The sequence below is a fragment of the Schistocerca cancellata genome, chromosome 4 (genome assembly GCF_023864275.1).
Source record: "Schistocerca cancellata isolate TAMUIC-IGC-003103 chromosome 4, iqSchCanc2.1, whole genome shotgun sequence".
NCBI classification, from domain to species: domain Eukaryota; kingdom Metazoa; phylum Arthropoda; class Insecta; order Orthoptera; family Acrididae; genus Schistocerca; species Schistocerca cancellata.
Genome location: NC_064629.1, coordinates 516,027,473 through 516,046,483, shown reverse-complemented (window position 1 = coordinate 516,046,483; position 19,011 = coordinate 516,027,473). Strand labels below are relative to the sequence as shown.

General features: G+C 38.4%; 1 protein-coding gene across 4 annotated transcripts in view; it reads left to right on the top strand.

Annotated features, from left to right (window-relative positions):
- Nucleotides 1-19,011, top strand: part of LOC126184525 (uncharacterized) — a 922,262-nt gene that overhangs the window by 702,632 nt on the left and 200,619 nt on the right. For all 4 annotated transcript variants that reach the window (XM_049926925.1, XM_049926927.1, XM_049926928.1 and 1 more), the window contains 5 exons: nt 2,283-2,384; nt 5,577-5,767; nt 6,493-7,102; nt 8,092-8,331; nt 9,144-9,455. In XM_049926925.1, the coding sequence (XP_049782882.1) occupies nt 2,283-2,384; nt 5,577-5,767; nt 6,493-7,102; nt 8,092-8,331; nt 9,144-9,455 (1,455 nt within the window). The remainder of the gene's footprint in view (nt 1-2,282; nt 2,385-5,576; nt 5,768-6,492; nt 7,103-8,091; nt 8,332-9,143; nt 9,456-19,011) is intronic.

Sequence of the window (19,011 nt, the reverse complement as noted above, 5' to 3'; positions counted from 1 at the left end):
CGAGCTACCAATCTGGTTTTGTCCCCGCTTCAACTTACTGTCTGTATTTTTTTGCTGAACTTTTCATTAGAATCCGATGGTTACCTATTTTTCAAGGTACTTACAATTTATTGATGTCAGACTTCCAACACTTTACGCAGATGTAAATATATCTCATCAGTTTTAAGGAATTTATACCGCAGAAGAGACAGGAGAAATAAGTGACAACAGCTAAAACAAGCGAGGAAGTCCCTGTTCTTCTCCCAGCTGACATATTAACACAGTGACACATCGGTTTTTATTACATGAGAGAAGAAGGCTAACTATTTTCTCTGGATTCAGTTTCACTCCACTTGAAAAGTACTTCAGGTCAATATTCCATTTAAAACTGCTTGAACTTGAGTTAATATGGCAGATTATGTATCATATTTTGTGTAATCTTGTTCGCATACTTCGCTTTGTAACTTTCACTTTGGAGGCGACACACTGACGAAAACTGGCCGTCGCGCCTCGAGTCCGCTTCGTGGCCTGCTCAGACCAGTTGGTTGCGAAGTGAATAACGATGAAGTGGGTATAAGGTTACTAGTCAGAACTTACTCAGGATAATAAGCCCGCGGTTTCTTTGGAATATCAATAACATTGCAAGGACCCAAAGATATTCGTAGTGAATTTTAGTTTGTTTCTCCATCCAACGCGCACTGCATTTGGCACCGTGCCAATTGTCTCTGTCCGCTGATCGTATTTCTGCGAGAGAAGGAACTCTAGCTTCGTATCGCAAATGCGGTGAGAAGCTCATAATACCTATTTCCGTTGACCTCCTCCAATTCTTTCTTCCGGGTCATTGTGTCAACCACAGTGAATTCTACTTTCGTAACAATCGATAAAATAATGACCTCGCACGTGACACGCCTCTTCCGCTCAGTTCGGTTTTTCGGACTGTAGGCTTTGCACCTAACACATGTATTAACTCGGTTTTACCTAACTCTGTTTTACTGCGATGGATACAGATTCACAACATCTTTTACAATTACGACTAGAACCGACTGTAGCAGAGAGTATTCTGGGACTACTTAGCTTTGCGTTTAATTTTGAAAACAGATTGCAGATTTTCTTTACATGAATAGCAAAGAAAAATATTTCTGTGGAAAATATTGAGTCCTCGTCATGCTGCCCACGTCTTCGCGGTTGTACCATCTGGTGGACTAGTCTGGCTACAAAGCAAGCATGCCTTCAGTGCCGGTCTGGTGATTCAAGCTTCCGTCACCATACGTTGTCGTTTAATAATTTTCTCATGCCATCTCAGATGCATCCCATGAAAGGCAACTTGGGCGGGTCATGCGCGCGGTCATCGAGTTGGCCCGGGAGTCACGGCCGCGGCGGAAGTGAGTCACTCGCCTCTGTTGCTTCCAGATGCTTGCAGCCTTGCAGCCACTATTATGGCTTGCGAAAATAACCCACCACACTCATTTTAGCATGCGCTCTTTATCTCTTATTTTGCGGATGATTTTCAGTTATTTTATTGACTACAAACATTTAATATAGCTCTAATTTGATAAGTTTGAGGCGGAACGTGTGCTGATTATTTACCTGTTAATTTAACTGTTAGACGCAGTGCTTGTAACCTTTGAGAGTGCACAGTAACAAAGTACGTTATCAACAGACGCTATATTTATCTTGGTGTCTCCAACAAGGGTAGGCAACCAAACGTCAGGGTCACTGTGTCTGTGCTCCCTGTTTCAGATACAGATCTCTCTGTTAGAATGACTTCCTTATTCGGTGAGCATTTATAGCGGGAGGGGGGGTATTAATTTTTTCGCCATGAGATCTGAAAAAGTTGTTAATAATTGTACTGTCTGTAAATGCCTATAATGATCTGTGGTTGATGAAGGAAGTTGCATTAAACCCTAGTAGGAATGTTGAAATACAACGTCTGTGGAATACCTTAATTACAGTTTTTCATGTGGTGATTTATGATCTCACTCTACTTGTTTCACTAAGGGTGTGGCCAAACCAACAGGGACACTTTATGGTAGTAGTTACTTATGGTGTAGACATTTGTGTAAGGTTTTTCAGCCGGTTGTTTGCCCACCCCACCCCTTCCCCCCCCACCCCCACCCCCACCCGCGCGCGCGCGCACACACACACACACACACACACACACACACACACACACACACACACACAGCACGCGCGTGTTTTGTAGTTTCATTGTTATGATCACAGTCAGTATAATCTGTCACTGTGATTGCTAATCTGTAACAATGTAGTAGCCATAGACTCTAAAGGAAATTTGCTTGTTTCAGAGCCCAAGTGGGGTGTCTTCAGAGAGTGACGAAGAACCTGTTAGTAAACATCCACGTCTTACAGGAGCTGGTGATACTTCAGATGAGGGTTCATATTTTGAGGTTAGTGGATCTCAATGATGATATTGTATGTAACTGTATGTGTATGAGAACCTAAATACTTGTCTGTCAAGTATTTTGTGTAGGCAGTTCTTTTGAAGGGCCGAGTTGTAAACATGTATCCAATTATTTCAATTTTGTTATAGCTTGGTGGCTACTTTGACTCTTTGACCAAGGGAGACCTGGTAGTACTAAAAGTATTTAGTAATGTGGAAGCAAGTTTGATACACAGGAAGCAAATAGGTGTTGCGGTGATGGGCTGCAGCTAATAATATAGTTTGTCCTTCATTTGTTGGGTCTTAAAAGTGTATGCCATCAGCCCTAACAAACTATGATAATGTGATAGGGCAAATGAACATTCTTCAGGGCACTTGTGATGACAGTGTTCTGTTATTTAATTGAGAATTGCACCTTTAATGATATAGTAACTATGAGAGGCAGTCAAGTGAAAATGAGACAGATGGAAAAGTAAGTATACTGTTTATTACTCTGAAAGTAATTGCCATAACTGTTACTACATTTATGCCACTGTGAGGTGTGGAAAAATGTTTTTGGTTGCCTGGGAAACCATCATTGTACCCAGATATGCACTTCTTCATCTGAAACAAATTGATGGCCACAAATGTCTCTTCAGGGCACCAAAAGTACAGTAATTGTGTGGGCAGAGATGGAGCTGTATGGAGGATGTGTAAGGGCTTCCCAATGAAACTTTTGCAGTGTAGTCAAAACGACCGTGGCAACATGTGGGCAGGCATTATCCTATAACAGAATGATGCCGTCCATCAACATTCGTGGGTGTTTGGATGCGATGGCACGTTCAGTTTTTGCAAAGAGCCCATGTTGCCAAGTTTGTTTCAACTACACTGCAGAAGTTTTGCTGGAACTCCATACAGTACTGATATCTCCCTATGTAGTTGCCACATTTTCAAAGCCCTGATGAAAGACATTCATGGGTGTCAGTTTCCTTTGGACAAAGAGGTGCATGCCTGGGTACAAGCATTGTTTCATAGGCAACAACAAACATTTTTCCATAAAAGTTTTGGCCATCTTGTCTAACCGTGGGATAAATGTATTAACAGTTATGGTGATCATTTTTAAATAATAAACAGTTTACTTACCTTTTTTCCATCTGTGTCATTTTCATTGAATTGCCACTTGTATATCAGGTAAATCTTCATAATTATTGGACAAAACTTCTCTAAAATCATTTACCGCAATAAGGGTCAGCACTCTTATAAATTTTAATGTCCCACTGTTATTCAAAATCAGTATTTGGTAGTACAATAGTCGTAGAATTATCTTTCAGAATCATTAAAAAAAGGGGCAATTTGAATAAATACTTCACGGAGTTATTGCTCCATCAAATTTGTATTGGGTCACAAGCTTTTGACGTCTTTCTCTTTTGTCATCATAAGCAGACTGGATGCAAATGTGATGTGGTCATGAAAAACTTATTGAAAAATGCTGCTGTGAAAACATATATTGTCATGAAAGGCAGTTTGCTTCTGACTGCTACAGCATGCATTTAACCATCAGTGTATGTGTCTATGGCAGTGTCACTGATGGTGTATGTGCATTTTCTCAGTGCCAACCAACACGATGTAAATTACTAAATTACCACAAATTTCAGTCCTTTGAGAGACAATAGAAATGTATCTTTGATGATAACTAAGTAATTACATTGCTGTTGTATTGTATTTCTCTACTTTAGGTTGTTCCTGATAATTCCATAATTCTCAATTGTTTTTTTCATGAGAAGGTTTCTCCTTGTTCTCTCTTTTTGCCTTCTCCAGCTGCATAGGTATTATTTCTACAAACTAAATAAATGTTTTTCAGCAGTAGTGTATGGTGATAATAGAATAATTTTTCTTGGAAGAGTCGATGCTACTTGGGTTGCAATTCTGAAACAAGTATATGACGTGTACTCTAGTGAATTTCATGAAGGTCAAAGTACTGGAAGTTAATGGAGTTAGGGTATGTGTCTTTAGTTGGCAAATCTACTCAGAATCAAAAACTTGATTGGCTAATGGCTTGAATCCTTTATGGTGTCAAGAAAATTAACTTCACTGCATACACTAGTGTGCAGTAGGAAATTCACTCTGGAGTGGTACAAAATCTTCAGTAAATTGTATTGATTTTGTCAAAAATATTCATTGGTACAAGTTGTGCCAATAGTTTGCTGTATTGAATGACATAAATACTTCACTTAAAATGGCAGCAAAGTAGTGTGACAGGAGGAACAGTGGCTGCCTTTTTCTAATACATATATGTAATGCAATATAGAAATAATTCCTGTAATTATGAGTGTGTATAGATAAGCACTATTCATAATTTGCTGTTGGTATAATGTATAGAAATTGCCTGCAGTGGCCACTTCTGTCTATTAATATATAATGTCACTCATTCTACATCCCTGAAGGCTTTTCTTCATGATGGGATTTATGAAAACAGTGAATGACTTGATAGTCCACTCCTTGACTGTTGATCTGAATCTGAATGCTACCAGAAAATTATTGTGATGTTACGCGGGTTAATATGGTGCCCTGTCTCCACCCACCCTCCATAATGAGTGGACTGACACTGACTAAGACACCGGACTTATATTCATGGACATAAGGATTTAAATATATTTCTGATTCTCCTGTTTTAGGTTTACAATGACAATAATTTCTCTGAATCATGTAATGAGAACACTGCCAGTATGGCTTTGTCAAAAAGGACCCCCCCCCCCCCTCTCTCTCTCTCTCTCTCTCTCTCTCTCTCTCTCTGTCTGTCTCTCCCTCTCCCTCTCCCTCCTCCTCCCTCATCTCCTCTCATGTTAGGTTATATCCCTTGAATGTGTTAGCTCTGAAGATCAACTAGGTTTTCAAGTAAATAAAACAATATGATATTACATACTTTTTGATTGATTTGGTACTCTGTATTAGAACTTCAGAACTGTTAATTAGACTGTAAGGAATTATATTATTCACAATGTTTTAGCGAGGCAAGCTTCTTTCCTTGTTCAATAAGGTATTTATCAGCCAAATATGTCACAGCTACATGTCACAAAAGATAGTGTTAGTTGTTTCTTATATTTTTCACAAAAATGTAGTCATGGGGTTCCATCTCATCAGTTGATGTTAAAATATAATTTATCTTTTTCTTGTGCATGTTTTAAATGTTTTGTTATAATAATTCTTTCTCTGTAAACAGGATGACTTGGAGGAGCTGTGTGTGATGGAATCAAATGCAGATAAATGTGAAAACCTTCAGCCAAATCCTGCCCATCCTCGAAACACTGAATCTGATTTTAACATGGTGGGTGCAAGTGGCAGTGTATGCAGGCCAACTAGTCTTACCAGAGATGGCTTTGCAACTAGTGAAGATTGCAGTAATTTCAACAGGTCAGGAAGCAAAAGCAAAGTCTCTCTCTCTCTCTCTCTCTCTCTCTCTGTGTGTGTGTGTGTGTGTGTGTGTGTGTGTGTGTGTGTGTGTGTGTGTGAGAGAGAGATCATAAAATTATGTTCTCACCTAAAATCGTCCAGTATATGAACAGAAGCACTTTCTCCACACAGTTAAATTTTTTAAGAGCCTGTATGGTAAAGTCTTCTGTATGTTGGCACTGGAAGTATGCAAGATTAGATTGTAAAAAAAAAAAAAATTCCAAGATGCACCACCTGTGTAATTAATTTTGATATAAATTTGAATTCTGAAATTCATTTTATTGATCATAAGTTATACTACTCCATTAAATTATCTTTTATGAAAATCTTTGTCACAGGAAGCCTATTTTCTTTAAATATTTTTGATGTATATTATTACTTACTGCTGCCTATTTTAAGTTTGGCTCTGAACTATAAAGAAATGGTTGTTGATCAATTACACTGAACTTGAAGTTGGTCGTTTACCTCTGATAATTTGTTGAAAACATTGTGTTGAACGAAGACTTATTCATGTTTTGTGAAATGGTAAAGTATGTGTTTCTAATGCAAGTACTGGTAGGAATGCCAAATGTTACAATTATAAGCTTCTTTTTGCTTTTTGTGTTACTTAAATGTAACTTGCATTTTCAAAATTCATTTCATAAAATAGAAAAGTTCTTTTATTCATTTGCTTGCCTCATTCCCAGGTCAAATTGGTTGGCTAACAACATTGGAACTTTTTACTTCAAACATATGGACACTGACTCTGATCAGGACAAGGAAAAGATTAAGAGTGATGTGAGTCCTGGAATATCAAGGATCTCAATTAATGATGCCAAGTCTCAGGAAGAGTCTTCAGAAGATGATGAGTGGACATACACACCAGGCAGCATTCCATCAAGGCAGCGTAATCGTAAGAGTGACTGCTCAAGTAATATGTCGGAAGTGACTGTCCGTAAGAGCTCTGCAGCAGTGAAGTTAGATTTTGGTAGCAGCTCATCTGAAGGAACTTCAAGTAGTGGGAAAAAAAATTTAGAACCTTCAGCAGAAGAGACAAAGAACACTGAACTGTCAACCTCCCCTCTGAGGAGGAAAAGCAAAGAGCAGCTTGTAAAGAGAGCACTAGGCAGAATTGAACCTGAAAAGCTTCAGAGTGATAAGAAAACATCTGGTAAACCCATGCATACACCAAGAGTTTTTGAACCACTTCTTTTGGACCCATTCTCTGATCCACTTGTAAGAGCACAAGCAAAGAGTGCACGTACCAAAGAATGGCTGAGACTACATGCCCAGGGCCTGGCCACAGATAAAATGCAGGTAAGTAACCTCAGGAAAACTTATAACAGAAAGTACAGTAATTCAGAGTGATCATAAGGCTACTTAGGAATTAGTAATGACAGAATGGAGAGAGATTCCAAGGCACAATGTATATTAAAATACTGGAAATCTTCTAATATCTGCACATGCAACCACTATTTACGTTAATAGCAGAGCATCAGACTGGCTAAAATCTTGAAAATGTGTGACTAAATGTAAGGACTCATGCCTTTTGAACCTGGTTATGAAACTTACAAAAGGTGATAATTTGAATTATTTTTTGTGCTGATTCAGATCAGCAATATTGCTTCAGTCATCAAACAGCACATAAACAACACTGAGAACTTTGCTCTGTCTTGTTTATGTGCATTTTGATGACTCAGCACCCCTGATATTCAATTGTCTGTTACCTTTAGTTCTTTAACTTCACCAGAACTTCCCATTACCATAACCATTGTTTCTGAAGAGTTTACTGCAAATCTGGTGTTTGGCAAAGAGCTCAGAATTTCTACAGAGCTTACTACATTATTGCTATTTGTGTACAAAAAGATACTGATGTCGGTCTTTATACATTGCATTGTATGTGTAAAAAGAATTTTACTTCTAGTAGCACCTGCTGTTCTGTGGTAAGAATATCACACAAACAGTTGTTATTGTATAGGTGGTGAATGGCCTTAAGTTATGAGTATTTTAACGGAGCTCTGTGCAATGCCCTGTTAACTGGCTACTGCATTAAAAATTTATGACTGTGTAGTGTAGAAAATGTAAAATTCATGATGATGATCTGGAATTGTACATTAGAAAACATGCATGTGATGATGTTCTAGGGTACCTCCTTTTGGGATTACTTTATAGGAACAATATTTCTGATCATATTCTTCTTGTATTCTTAGTACTTCAGTGGTAACACCAATAAAATTCCATTTCATAAAAATCAGAACTTTGTGGTGACTTTCTTTTACAATTCTTAAATTTGTTTCTTTTAACAGCTCATGGACAGTTGTGATGCTAGTGGAGAATACACAACAGGTGATTCTGAAGCTGAAAAGGAATCTGTATCATCCGAAGATCAGAATGGAAGTGTGTCAACATGTCGAAAAGGTAGTTCACTTCCAGGTTGTGAATCAAGATCAGTGTCAACAGATGTACTGTTGGATCCAGAAACAACACCTGTAGCAGAGAAAGCTCCTGCCCTCCCTTCTTTGTCTCCAGAGCAAAGTGGTACAAAGGTAATAAATAACCACATCACGGTAGTAGATCTTCATTTATGTTGTTCCAGTGATAATACATCAAAAGAAGAAAGCTGTCATTTTGGACAGAAATAATGCGAGAAAAAAAAAGGAGAGGACTGTATAAAATTTAATTATATCCCTTAAAATTCCTCTCCCATGTATGAAACGCTTTTCTGTAAGTTGTATCTGAGTTCCTCTGTAAGTTCAATAAACTGAAATAAAACCCTTCTTGTCTCCTCTGTTAATCACTTTGACCACTAAGGCATCTTCCAGGATTTGAGCTGTTTTTCAATATTTTGTATTAGTCTGCTTTTGTTCCATGGATGCAGCAAACTACTCATAGATTCACGTAATAATGTGGCTGTGAGATAAAGTAATTGCAAGTGTGACAGTTACATAGTTTATATATTGGTTTCTATTTAGTTTTACAGTCCACCCTGATAGCTGAGTGGTGAGGATGACGGAGTGCCGTCCTATGGGCCCATGTTTGATTCCCAGCTGGGTCGGGGATTTTCTCCGCTCAGGGACTGGGTGTTGTGCTGTCTTCATTATCATTTCATCCCCATTCAGTGCACAGATCGCCCAACGTGGTGTCGAATGTAATAAGACCTGCACCATGGTGGGCGCACCTGCCCCGCAAGGGGCCTCGCAGCCAATGACGCCAAACACTCATTACCATATTCCATCAAGTTTTACAGAGGAATGACGATATTTGCAAACATAGTTTTTCTCAGACACATTACACTTCACCTCCCAATGAGATTTCTTAACAATGCGTTTTATTTTATAGAAACCTTTAAATTTTTCAGGTTGTCATGCGTGCAAAACGGCGTCAGAATCATGGAGAACGCCCATGGAGTGTATCGGGCATAACACAGTTGGCAAAAACTGCAGCACAGTCAGGAAAAAATGAACCTCTTGCACAGTTCTCAATATCGGAAAGTGCTATAAACAAAATGGCTACAACTCCACCTGGTGCAAAAGTCGGCTCAAATGGTGCAGTGCATGGAAATCTTTCATCATCTACAATAGATGAAGTGTCTGTAAAGGCTGCAGAAGGATCTGGTTCAAGAACAAGCTCTCTTCGCAGACGGAGAATGAGGCTCCGCAGGAGGACAGGGGTAAGTCTGTTTTGCTATTACGGAAGGTTATCAGTTTAAATAGTAGAGAGTTTTGTACTCCTTTTGTGAGGCCAGGAAGAAATTGTAACTCAGTTTTGGCTCTGTTTGACCAGTCTCTCCATAATTATTTATTTATAGCATCACAAGTTGTGCTGCTATTGATAATTAACACTCTGTCATTTAAGGCTTTCAATAGTCCTGTAATGTTTTGAAACACTTCATAAAACATAAGCCATGAAATCTCAACATACGTCTAGAGTCACTGTGTTCAGCACCCAAAGTATTATTATAAAGTCTTGATCTCACAGTCAGCTCGTTTAGCAACAGGTTTAGCATTTCTGTGTTTTCACGATCACTAGAATCTGTGCTAGACTGGAGAGAAAGGGGGGGGGGGAGTACAAAATAGTTCATTGAGAATTGGAAATCATGCTGTGACAAGAATGTGACCTAAGTAACAATAAAATTGTACTCTCCATTTTTTATTAAAAGGAAATAAACATAACACAACTTTACTGTATCACAGTGTGTAAGCTAAGTCATGATAATTTTTGTAGGCTCTTGATGTAATGTATGTGGTGCTGTATCAAAGCTTTAGATTGTTGGAGATTGTACTTTTCTTGTAATAAAACATTGGCAAGTACAAATATGTTGCTAGTTGGGTCATGCATAGTTTGATTTTCAGTGAACTACATTTTACTGATTCTCTGTTATTTCAGTGTACCACAGATGCTGATTATAGACCAAACACTAAAACTCATCAAATGAAGTCAAGTAAATTTTACTGTTATCTTCAATGTGTTGTGGAGTGGCTACAAAGCATGGTTACAAACATTTAGGTACCATTATGAACTTGCAGAGTAACTTTAAAGGAAGTTAACAATAACAGGGTAGCATATGTCCAAGAAATGGGTATTTTTAAGTGTGCATTGCTTGTTGAGCGACTTTTCCTATGATTTTTTCGGGTGGGTATAGGTTTCTATTTCTTCAGGTATGCACATAAGTATCCTATCTTGTTGTATGAAGAATTACAAAGTTGTTTTCGATACTGTACGCCATATGTCTCTCTTGTGTGTAGTGAGCTGCAAAAGTGCATTTATTTCCTAAGTATTTTTTCCTTTTTAATTCTGTCTGTTCCTTATGTTGTATCTTTAAAACTCCTTCTGGTTTGTCTGATGTAGTCACCCATACAATCAGAGCAATAAATTTTGTGTATGCCATGGTTTTGTTGTAAGTCTCACATTGTGTTAACATCATGTATTAAAAGATGTAACAGTGAAGGTTGAGATTTATAAGCGATATTTACATTGTGGTTTTTTAAAAAGATTACTGAGACTATATGAGACATGATCATAGAAAGGAAGCAATACAAATTGTGCTTTATGTTGCACCTTGAACAGTGTCAACCGATTCCTTTAGACATCATCAAATTATACATTTTATAAATGATCATTATAGTTGTTATTGCAGGCTATATTTCACAACCAGCAAAGTTCCTTTTCTAGTTGATAAGTTTGTGTGGCCTGTTCCTATTTAGCCAGATGACATGATGCAGCAAAAATAGTGACATCAGTAGATGTTGATTTCTGATCAGTTCCAAAAACAATATCTTGAATCATAACTATGGAAAGATCTAAAAAAAATTATATTGTTAGCACACTGGTGCTTGATTGTAAAGCTAATATTGTTATGTATCTTACTAAAGATGTTTGCAAACTAGTTAATTTCTTCAGAAGAGCCACCAAATAAGATGAGGACATTGTCAACATAACATTTTTAGTAAATTGTGTGGCAATTAATTTCGGTGTGTTCTATGAAGAATTTATTTTCCAAATGATTGATGGAAATGTGGATAGATCTTGTTTTGAAAAGTAAAATAGTTCTATTTCAGGAGAAGTTCCATCAATTCAATAATTTCCCAAGGGAAAAGTGTCTTTTGCATTAGCAAATGATTTTTTATTGCTGTAATCATTTTGTTGGCAGGAATATTATTAGACATGTTTGCTGCATCACACAAATTGAACCTTGCATTAACAGGAATACAGATATTTTTAACTGCTTGTGCAAGTTTGTAGCTATTTGTTGCATAGTAATTGTTTTGAAACACATAATGATCTGTTAATAAATTATGATTTTTTTTCCTCCAGTAAACAGCTAGGTTTATTTATGTTAACCATTGGTCCAGGAACCTTGTTCTTTTGCATTTTAATGTGTAGATGTAGAGAAGGTGTTCTGCAATTCATTATTTTCAGGTTCTCTCTTTCTTATTTTTATCTTTGAACTGAAAGCAGATACTATCTATAGCTTTCCTTGTGATTTATTCCTCCCAGATGCATTTCGCCCTCCCCCCCCCCTCCCCCCCCCCCACACACACACACCTTTCCATATTTTTTTTTACTCTAAGCCGTCTTTAGTGGGCTTGGAGGATGATACAGTTTTGTTTTGATGTGTGTTATTTTTAGATTATAAAACCGTTCACATGTTTTTATAAAAATAAGTAATTACTTACAGTTCTTCATGTTTTTGGTTGGCATCTGCATTTCCTCTCATCTGCAACTGGTCTGGGGGTCACACTACCACTTCATAATTGAAGCATAAGCACATTTTTATATTCCAAACTTTTTCTTCACATTGCCCACCTTGTTTACCCTTACGTTTTTGGTGGACAATTACTCTTCTGCCAGTAGTTACAGATATTTGTTTGAAAACTGTGCTTTTAAAAACTTAAATGTTGTGGGTTCAGTATGTGTTTCACCCTGTTTTGTTTGCTTACTTACGAAGTATATGCTGTAAATTAACATCTATTCCTAATCTTTTAATCATGAATAGACATTAGTTTACAGGATATACTTTGTTAGGTTGGCAACATGTAGGTAAACAAACCAAACGGAATGAAGCACATAGTGAACCCACAATATTTATGTCTTTAAAAGCACAGTTTTTGAACAAATATGTATAACTAGTGGAAGATGGGTAATAGTGCACCACAAAAATGAGGGTAATCAAGATGAACAGTGTGAAGAAAAAGTCCGGAATGGTTATGTTTCGTAAATGAAGTGGTAGTGTGACCTGCAGACCAGATAGAAATGAGAGGAAATGCAGGTGCTAACCGAAAATGTGAAGAACTGCAAGTAATTACTTATTTACGTAAAAAAATGTGATATGGACTGTTTTATAATCTTAAAAACACCACATATAAAAAAACTGTATCATTATAGATCCCACTAAAGATCCCTTAGAGTAAAAAGGGCAGGGGGTGCAGGGGGCAAAAACACATCTGGGAGAAATAAATTACAGTGCAGCAAGGAAAGGTGGTTTTATTTACAAAACAAATATTTCTGTTTTTGCTGTGGAGGATGGCCACACAAACAAACTTATTGTTCCTGATATCTGATTGAAGTTTATTTGTTGGGTTAATACTTATTTCTGTAATATTACTTTCCAAAAGGAACTTTTCACTGTTTTCAATGTAATTGTGTGTGTACACAATAATCAGGGTGTTCACCTTGTCTGCCTTAATGATGAAGACATTATGCTGTTTTAGTTTGTGATTAAGGTTGTGACATAAGTGAAGCTCAAAACCATTAGTTGTAGGTCACTTTGTGGCATCTCTTAGAATTTTGTTCACTTCTATGGGCAGTCTCACTTGTTCTGTTTAATCAACTTACAAACACCAGTTTCCTGGACAACTGACACCCTGTTATTGATGAATTCCTTTGAAATTGATATGCAAGATCGTAACTATACATTACCGTGGTCTAGGGGTAGCATCTTTGATTCATAATCAAAACATTTTCAGTCCCGGGTTCGATCCCCGCCACTGCCTAAATTTTGATAAATAATCAGCATTGGCGGCCGAAGACTTCCGGCATAAGAAGTCAGCCTCATTCTGCCAACGGCCTTGTCAAAGAGGGCGGAGGAGCGGATAGAGGTTCAGGGCACTCTCTTGTCCTAGGGGTGGGAAATTGCCCCTAAAGGCGGAAGAATCCGCAATGATCAATGACATGAGGATGCAGAAGGCAATGGAAACCACTGCATTAAAGACACGTAAGGTGTATCCACAGGACATGTGGCCTGTATTTGAAGAAGTGTCATGATGATCTCTCCATTAGCAAAAGATTCCGGAATAGTCCCCTATTCGGATCTCCGGAAGGGGACTGCCAAGGGGGAGGTTACCATGAGAAAAAGATTGAATAATCAACGAAAGGATAACGTTCTACGAGTCGGGGCGTGGAATGTCAGAAGCTTGAACGTGGTAGGGAAACTAGAAAATCTGAAAAGGGAAATGCAAAGGCTCAATCTAGATATAGTAGAGGTCAGTGAAGTGAAGTGGAAGGAAGACAAGGATTTCTGGTCAGATGAGTATCGGGTAATATCAACAGCAGCAGAAAATGGTATAACAGGTGTAGGATTCGTTATGAATAGGAAGGTAGGGCAGAGGGTGTGTTACTGTGAACAGTTCAGTGACCAGGTTGTTCTAATCGGAATCGACAGCAGACCAACACCGACAACAATAGTTCAGGTATACATGCCGACATCGCAAGCTGAAGATGAACAGATAAAGAAAGTGTATGAATATATTGAAAGGGTAATGCAGTATGTAAAGGGGGACGAAAATCTAATAGTCATGGACGACTGGAATGCAGTTGTAGGGGAAGGAGTAGAAGAAAAGGTTACAGGAGAATATGGGCTTGGGACATGGAATGAAAGAGGAGAAAAACTAATTGAGTTCTGTAACAAGTTTCAGCTAGTAATAGCAAATACTCTGTTCAAGAATCACAAGAGGAGGAGGTATACTTGGAAAAGGCCGGGAGATACGGGAAGATTTCAATTAGATTACATCATGGTCAGACAGAGATTCCGAAATCAGATACTGGATTGTAAGGCGTACCCAGGAGCAGATATAGACTCAGATCACAATATAGTAGTGATGAAGAGTAGGCTGAAGTTCAAGACAATAGTCAGGAAGAATCAATACGCAAAGAAGTGGGATACAGAAGTACTAAGGAATGACGAGATACGTTTGAAGTTCTCTAACGCTATAGATACAGCAATAAGGAATAGTGCAGAAGGCAGTACAGTTGAAGAGGAATGGACATCTCTAAAAAGGGCCATCACAGAAGTTGGAAAGGAAAACATAGGTACAAAGAAGATAGCTGCGAAGAAACCATGGGTAACAGTAGAAATACTTCAGTTGATTGATGAAAGGAGGAAGTACAAACATGTTCCGGGAAAATCAGGAATACAGAAATACAAGTCGCTGAGGAATGAAATAAATAGGAAGTGCAGGGAAGCTAAGATGAAATAACTGCAGGAAAAATGTGAAGACATCGAAAAAGATATGATTGTCGGAAGGACAGACTCAGCATACAGGAAAGTCAAAACAAACATTAAAAACAACGGTGGTAACATTAAGAGTGCAACGGGAATTCCACTGTTAAATGCAGAGGAGAGAGCAGATAGGTGGAAAGAATACATTGAAAGCCTCTATGACGGTGAAGATTTGTCTGATGTGATAGAAGAAGAAACAGGAGTCGATTTAGAAGAGGTAGGGGATCCAGTATTAGAATCGGAATTTAAAAGAACTTTGTAGGACTTACGGTCAAATAAGGCAGAAGGGATAGATAACATGCCATCAGAATTCCTAAAATCATTGGGGGAAGTGGCAAAAAAACGACTATTCACGTTGGTGTGTAGAATATATGAGTCTGGCGATATACCATCTGACTTTCGGAAAAGCATCATCCACACAATTCCGAAGACGGCAAGAGCTGACAAGTGCGAGAATTATCGCACAATCAGCTTAACAGCTCATGCATCGAAGCTGCTTACAAGAATAATATACAGAAGAATGGAAAAGAAAATTGAGAATGTACTAGGTGATGATCAGTTTGGCTTTAGGAAAAGTAAAGGGACGAGAGAGGCAATTCTGACGTTACGGCTAATAATGGAAGCAAGGCTAAAGAAAAATCAAGACACTTTCATAGGATTTGTCGACCTGGAAAAAGCGTTCGACAATATAAAATGGTGCAAGCTGTTCAAGATTCTGAAAAAAGTAGGGGTAAGCTATAGGGAGAGACGGGTCATATACAATATGTACAACAACCAAGAGGGAATAATAAGAGTGGATGATCAAGAACGAAGTGCTCGTATTAAGAAGGGTGTAAGACAAGGCCTTTCGTCCCTACTCTTCAATCTGTACATTGAGGAAGCAATGCTGGAAATAAAAGAAAGGTTCAGGAGTGGAATTAAAATACAAGGTGAAAGGATATCAATGATATGATTCGCTGATGACATTGCTATCCTGAGTGAAAGTGAAGAAGAATTAAATGATCTGCTGAACGGAATGAACAGTCTAATGAGTACACAGTAGGGTTTGAGAGTAAATCGGAGAAAGACGAAGGTAATGAGAAGTAGTAGAAATGAGAACTGCGAGAAACTTAACATCAGAATTGATGGTCACGAAGTCAATGAAGTTAAGGAATTCTGCTACCTAGGCAGTAAAATAACCAATGACGGACGGAGCAAGGAGGACATCAAAAGCAGACTCGCTATCTCAAAAAAGGCATTTCTGGCCGAGAGAAGTCTACTAATATCAAATACTGGCCTTAATTTGAGGAAGAAATTTCTGAGGATGTATGTCTGGAGTACAGCATTGTATGGTAGTGAAACATGGACTGTGGGAAAACCGGAACAGAAGAGAATCGAAGCATTTGAGATGTGCTATAGACGAATGTTGAAAATTAGGTGGACTGATAAGGTAAGGAATGAGGAGGTTCTACGCAGAATCGGAGAGGAAAGGAATATGTGGAAAACACTGATAAGGAGAAGGGACAGGATGATAGGATATCTGCTAAGACATGAGGGTATGACTTCCATGGTACTAGAGGGAGCTGTAGAGGGCAAAAACTGTAGAGGAAGACAGAGATTGGAATACATCAAGTTTTGAGGACGTAGGTTGCAAGTGCTACTCTGAGATGAAGAGGTTAGCACAGGAAAGGAATTCGTGGCGGGCCACATCAAACCAGTCAGTAGACTGATGACCAAAAAAAAACTATACCTGAATATTTGTATACATGCTTTGCAAGCAGTCCATGATGCGTCCAAGCTACACTAATGCCCTCTATAGTTCCTTTGGCTCAACTTTTGCATGCTAGAGGATGTAACTTCACACTCAGCTTGCATGCTCCAATCACTGCAAATATTTTATTCTTCTATTGAATCTAAAAAACTATTTTTAACCTCTTTTACTGGTAATACATGCAATTTATAATTTTTGAATTTGTCGTACAGCTAAAGCATGACAGTATTTTTATTGTATGGAATTGCGCAGTTCATATAATGTTGTCAATCCTATTTTTCTCACAGTGTCATAGTGCACATAACTTTTACTCCTCTACAGTATAATTCAAACCTTTTACTCGTATCTGTACTTTTATTCTACATATGTGACCTTGTTTTTTCACCTTCCAACACTCTGTTGTGTGGGAGCTTTCAGAACCACTTGAAAATGGCTTAATGTAAAGCAAAACTGGTGGTGGACTCAATGAAGTTCCCAATAGCAATTGTAATGGCTTTCATTAATTAATTTGGGATGGTTGATATAGCAACATTACAGCCAATGGTTCCTATGCTTCTCCAACTGCACTAATGCTCCATCACTAGGGACCCCATTGTTGAGGGGAGACAAATTTTTATTGTCACTGTAATATTATCATAACTGAAGGTGGATGTGGAAGTCATCTATCTACTGGTTAACTGTGTAGACTTCACTTTATATTTTTGTATGAGGTGGAAATAGCAAATGAGTGTGGGATTCAACTAAATGGATCTTGCAGTTTTAATATAGCTTACAGGTTTCACATGTTATTATGAGCAATATGATGTCAGATTTCAGCAGTCTGAGATCAGCCATGGCACAATACTCTTATACTCAAAATGAGCTGTCAGGCTGGACACAAATTCAGTTTTATGTTGTTGTTAACTAATTATGAGGCACAGCACATGTCAGTTTTAACCAAAACACTACTGGTTATTTTTTGTTGATTTCATCGATCACGGTATAAGAATTGAGGTACCCAACTTACAGTTTGTTAATTATACAAAGCACACTGATATGCAAAACTAAAGGAGGAAAGTAACTTTTGCATGATGTCTCACTGCCAACTACGATAGCTGAATGAAACTTGGACCATGCATAGAAAGATACACTACAGTATAGTACAGAAAGTAACTGAAAGAAATACACAATGAGACAAACAGAAATGACACTTTGATTCAAATACAATCATTACAATGAAGTCATCACCATTAATAATGGTCCCCTGGACATTACAAAATGTAGGACATGGTTTTTAATATGGTGTGTGATCACCACAGATGGCACTGCATGATCTGCAACTTGCTCCCGTGTGGGCTGCAAGGTTTGTAAGGAAAATCTAGGACATGGTACTTAATAGGGACACAAATTGTCTATTCCTCTACCAGAGCAGTTGACAGTTGTTGTATGGTCATTACACATTCTCACTTGTTGCCATATGAGAGTATGTACAGAACTACTACTCAGACTGAGTCTATTCTCATCTGAGAAGAATAAGTGGCCCCACTCCTTATGCTCCTGGCATCATCAAAAATGGTACCACCAAAGTGCTGGTATCGTTGGAACAAAAGGTATATTTTTTACTGGGCAAAGGGCCCACTGTGGAGCATGAGATTGTGTACCATGCAGTCCTGTTAAATGAGGTTGTAATTGCACCCACTGTTTGACGTGGGCCCCCTCTTGCTTACTTCACAATGTAGTGGTCATCTGCTGATGCAGTTGACCTTGGTTGGATATCTCCTGTTTCAGGCAGCAGTGCCTATGGTTCTGAATGCTCCCTGTGGAAGTGAAACAATCCTCCCAAAGTTGTCCCTGGGCCGTCTTGTAATGAACACCACCACCACAGTGCACCATAACTGCACACTGATTGACACACACACAGTCTTTTTCTTGTTCCTTCAACTACATGTTGTTGTGGGCCAGTCACATTTGGTGCTATAGTCACGACTTCACACCCTGCTACATCCAGCTTTCTGTGCATGACTGGTAGACCTGTGACAACATTCCACTGCACTTCTACTCATTTCCACTGAGTTGTTAATAATATGTTGCCTTACTTTGTCTGTCTTGCCCTTAAAGTTTTGCACAACACTGTCCATTTTCCTCTCAGGTGTAAAATTGAGTCTGATGTACAAGTTGTACTGCATTTGATTTCAGAACCATAAAATCCATCTTATGCACATGTAAAGCACATGGTATCTGAAAATCCTCAACTGATAACACTGTCAAGAATGTAGAAAAAAGAAAATATCCACAGATTTGTCATGTATTTGAGTTTTGTAACTAGTGGCCACCTTGATTTTGTTTCAACCACAAATACTATAGTCTGTTCACAAGGAGATGAATGAATTCTGATCGGAGTGTGGAGAGCAAAAGAAGCAAGCTGTGCCCGGCCGACTCCCAGGACAGTCTGCTGAGGTGTGAGGGATTGTGCAGGGGAACAAGCTGCACTTACGCCAT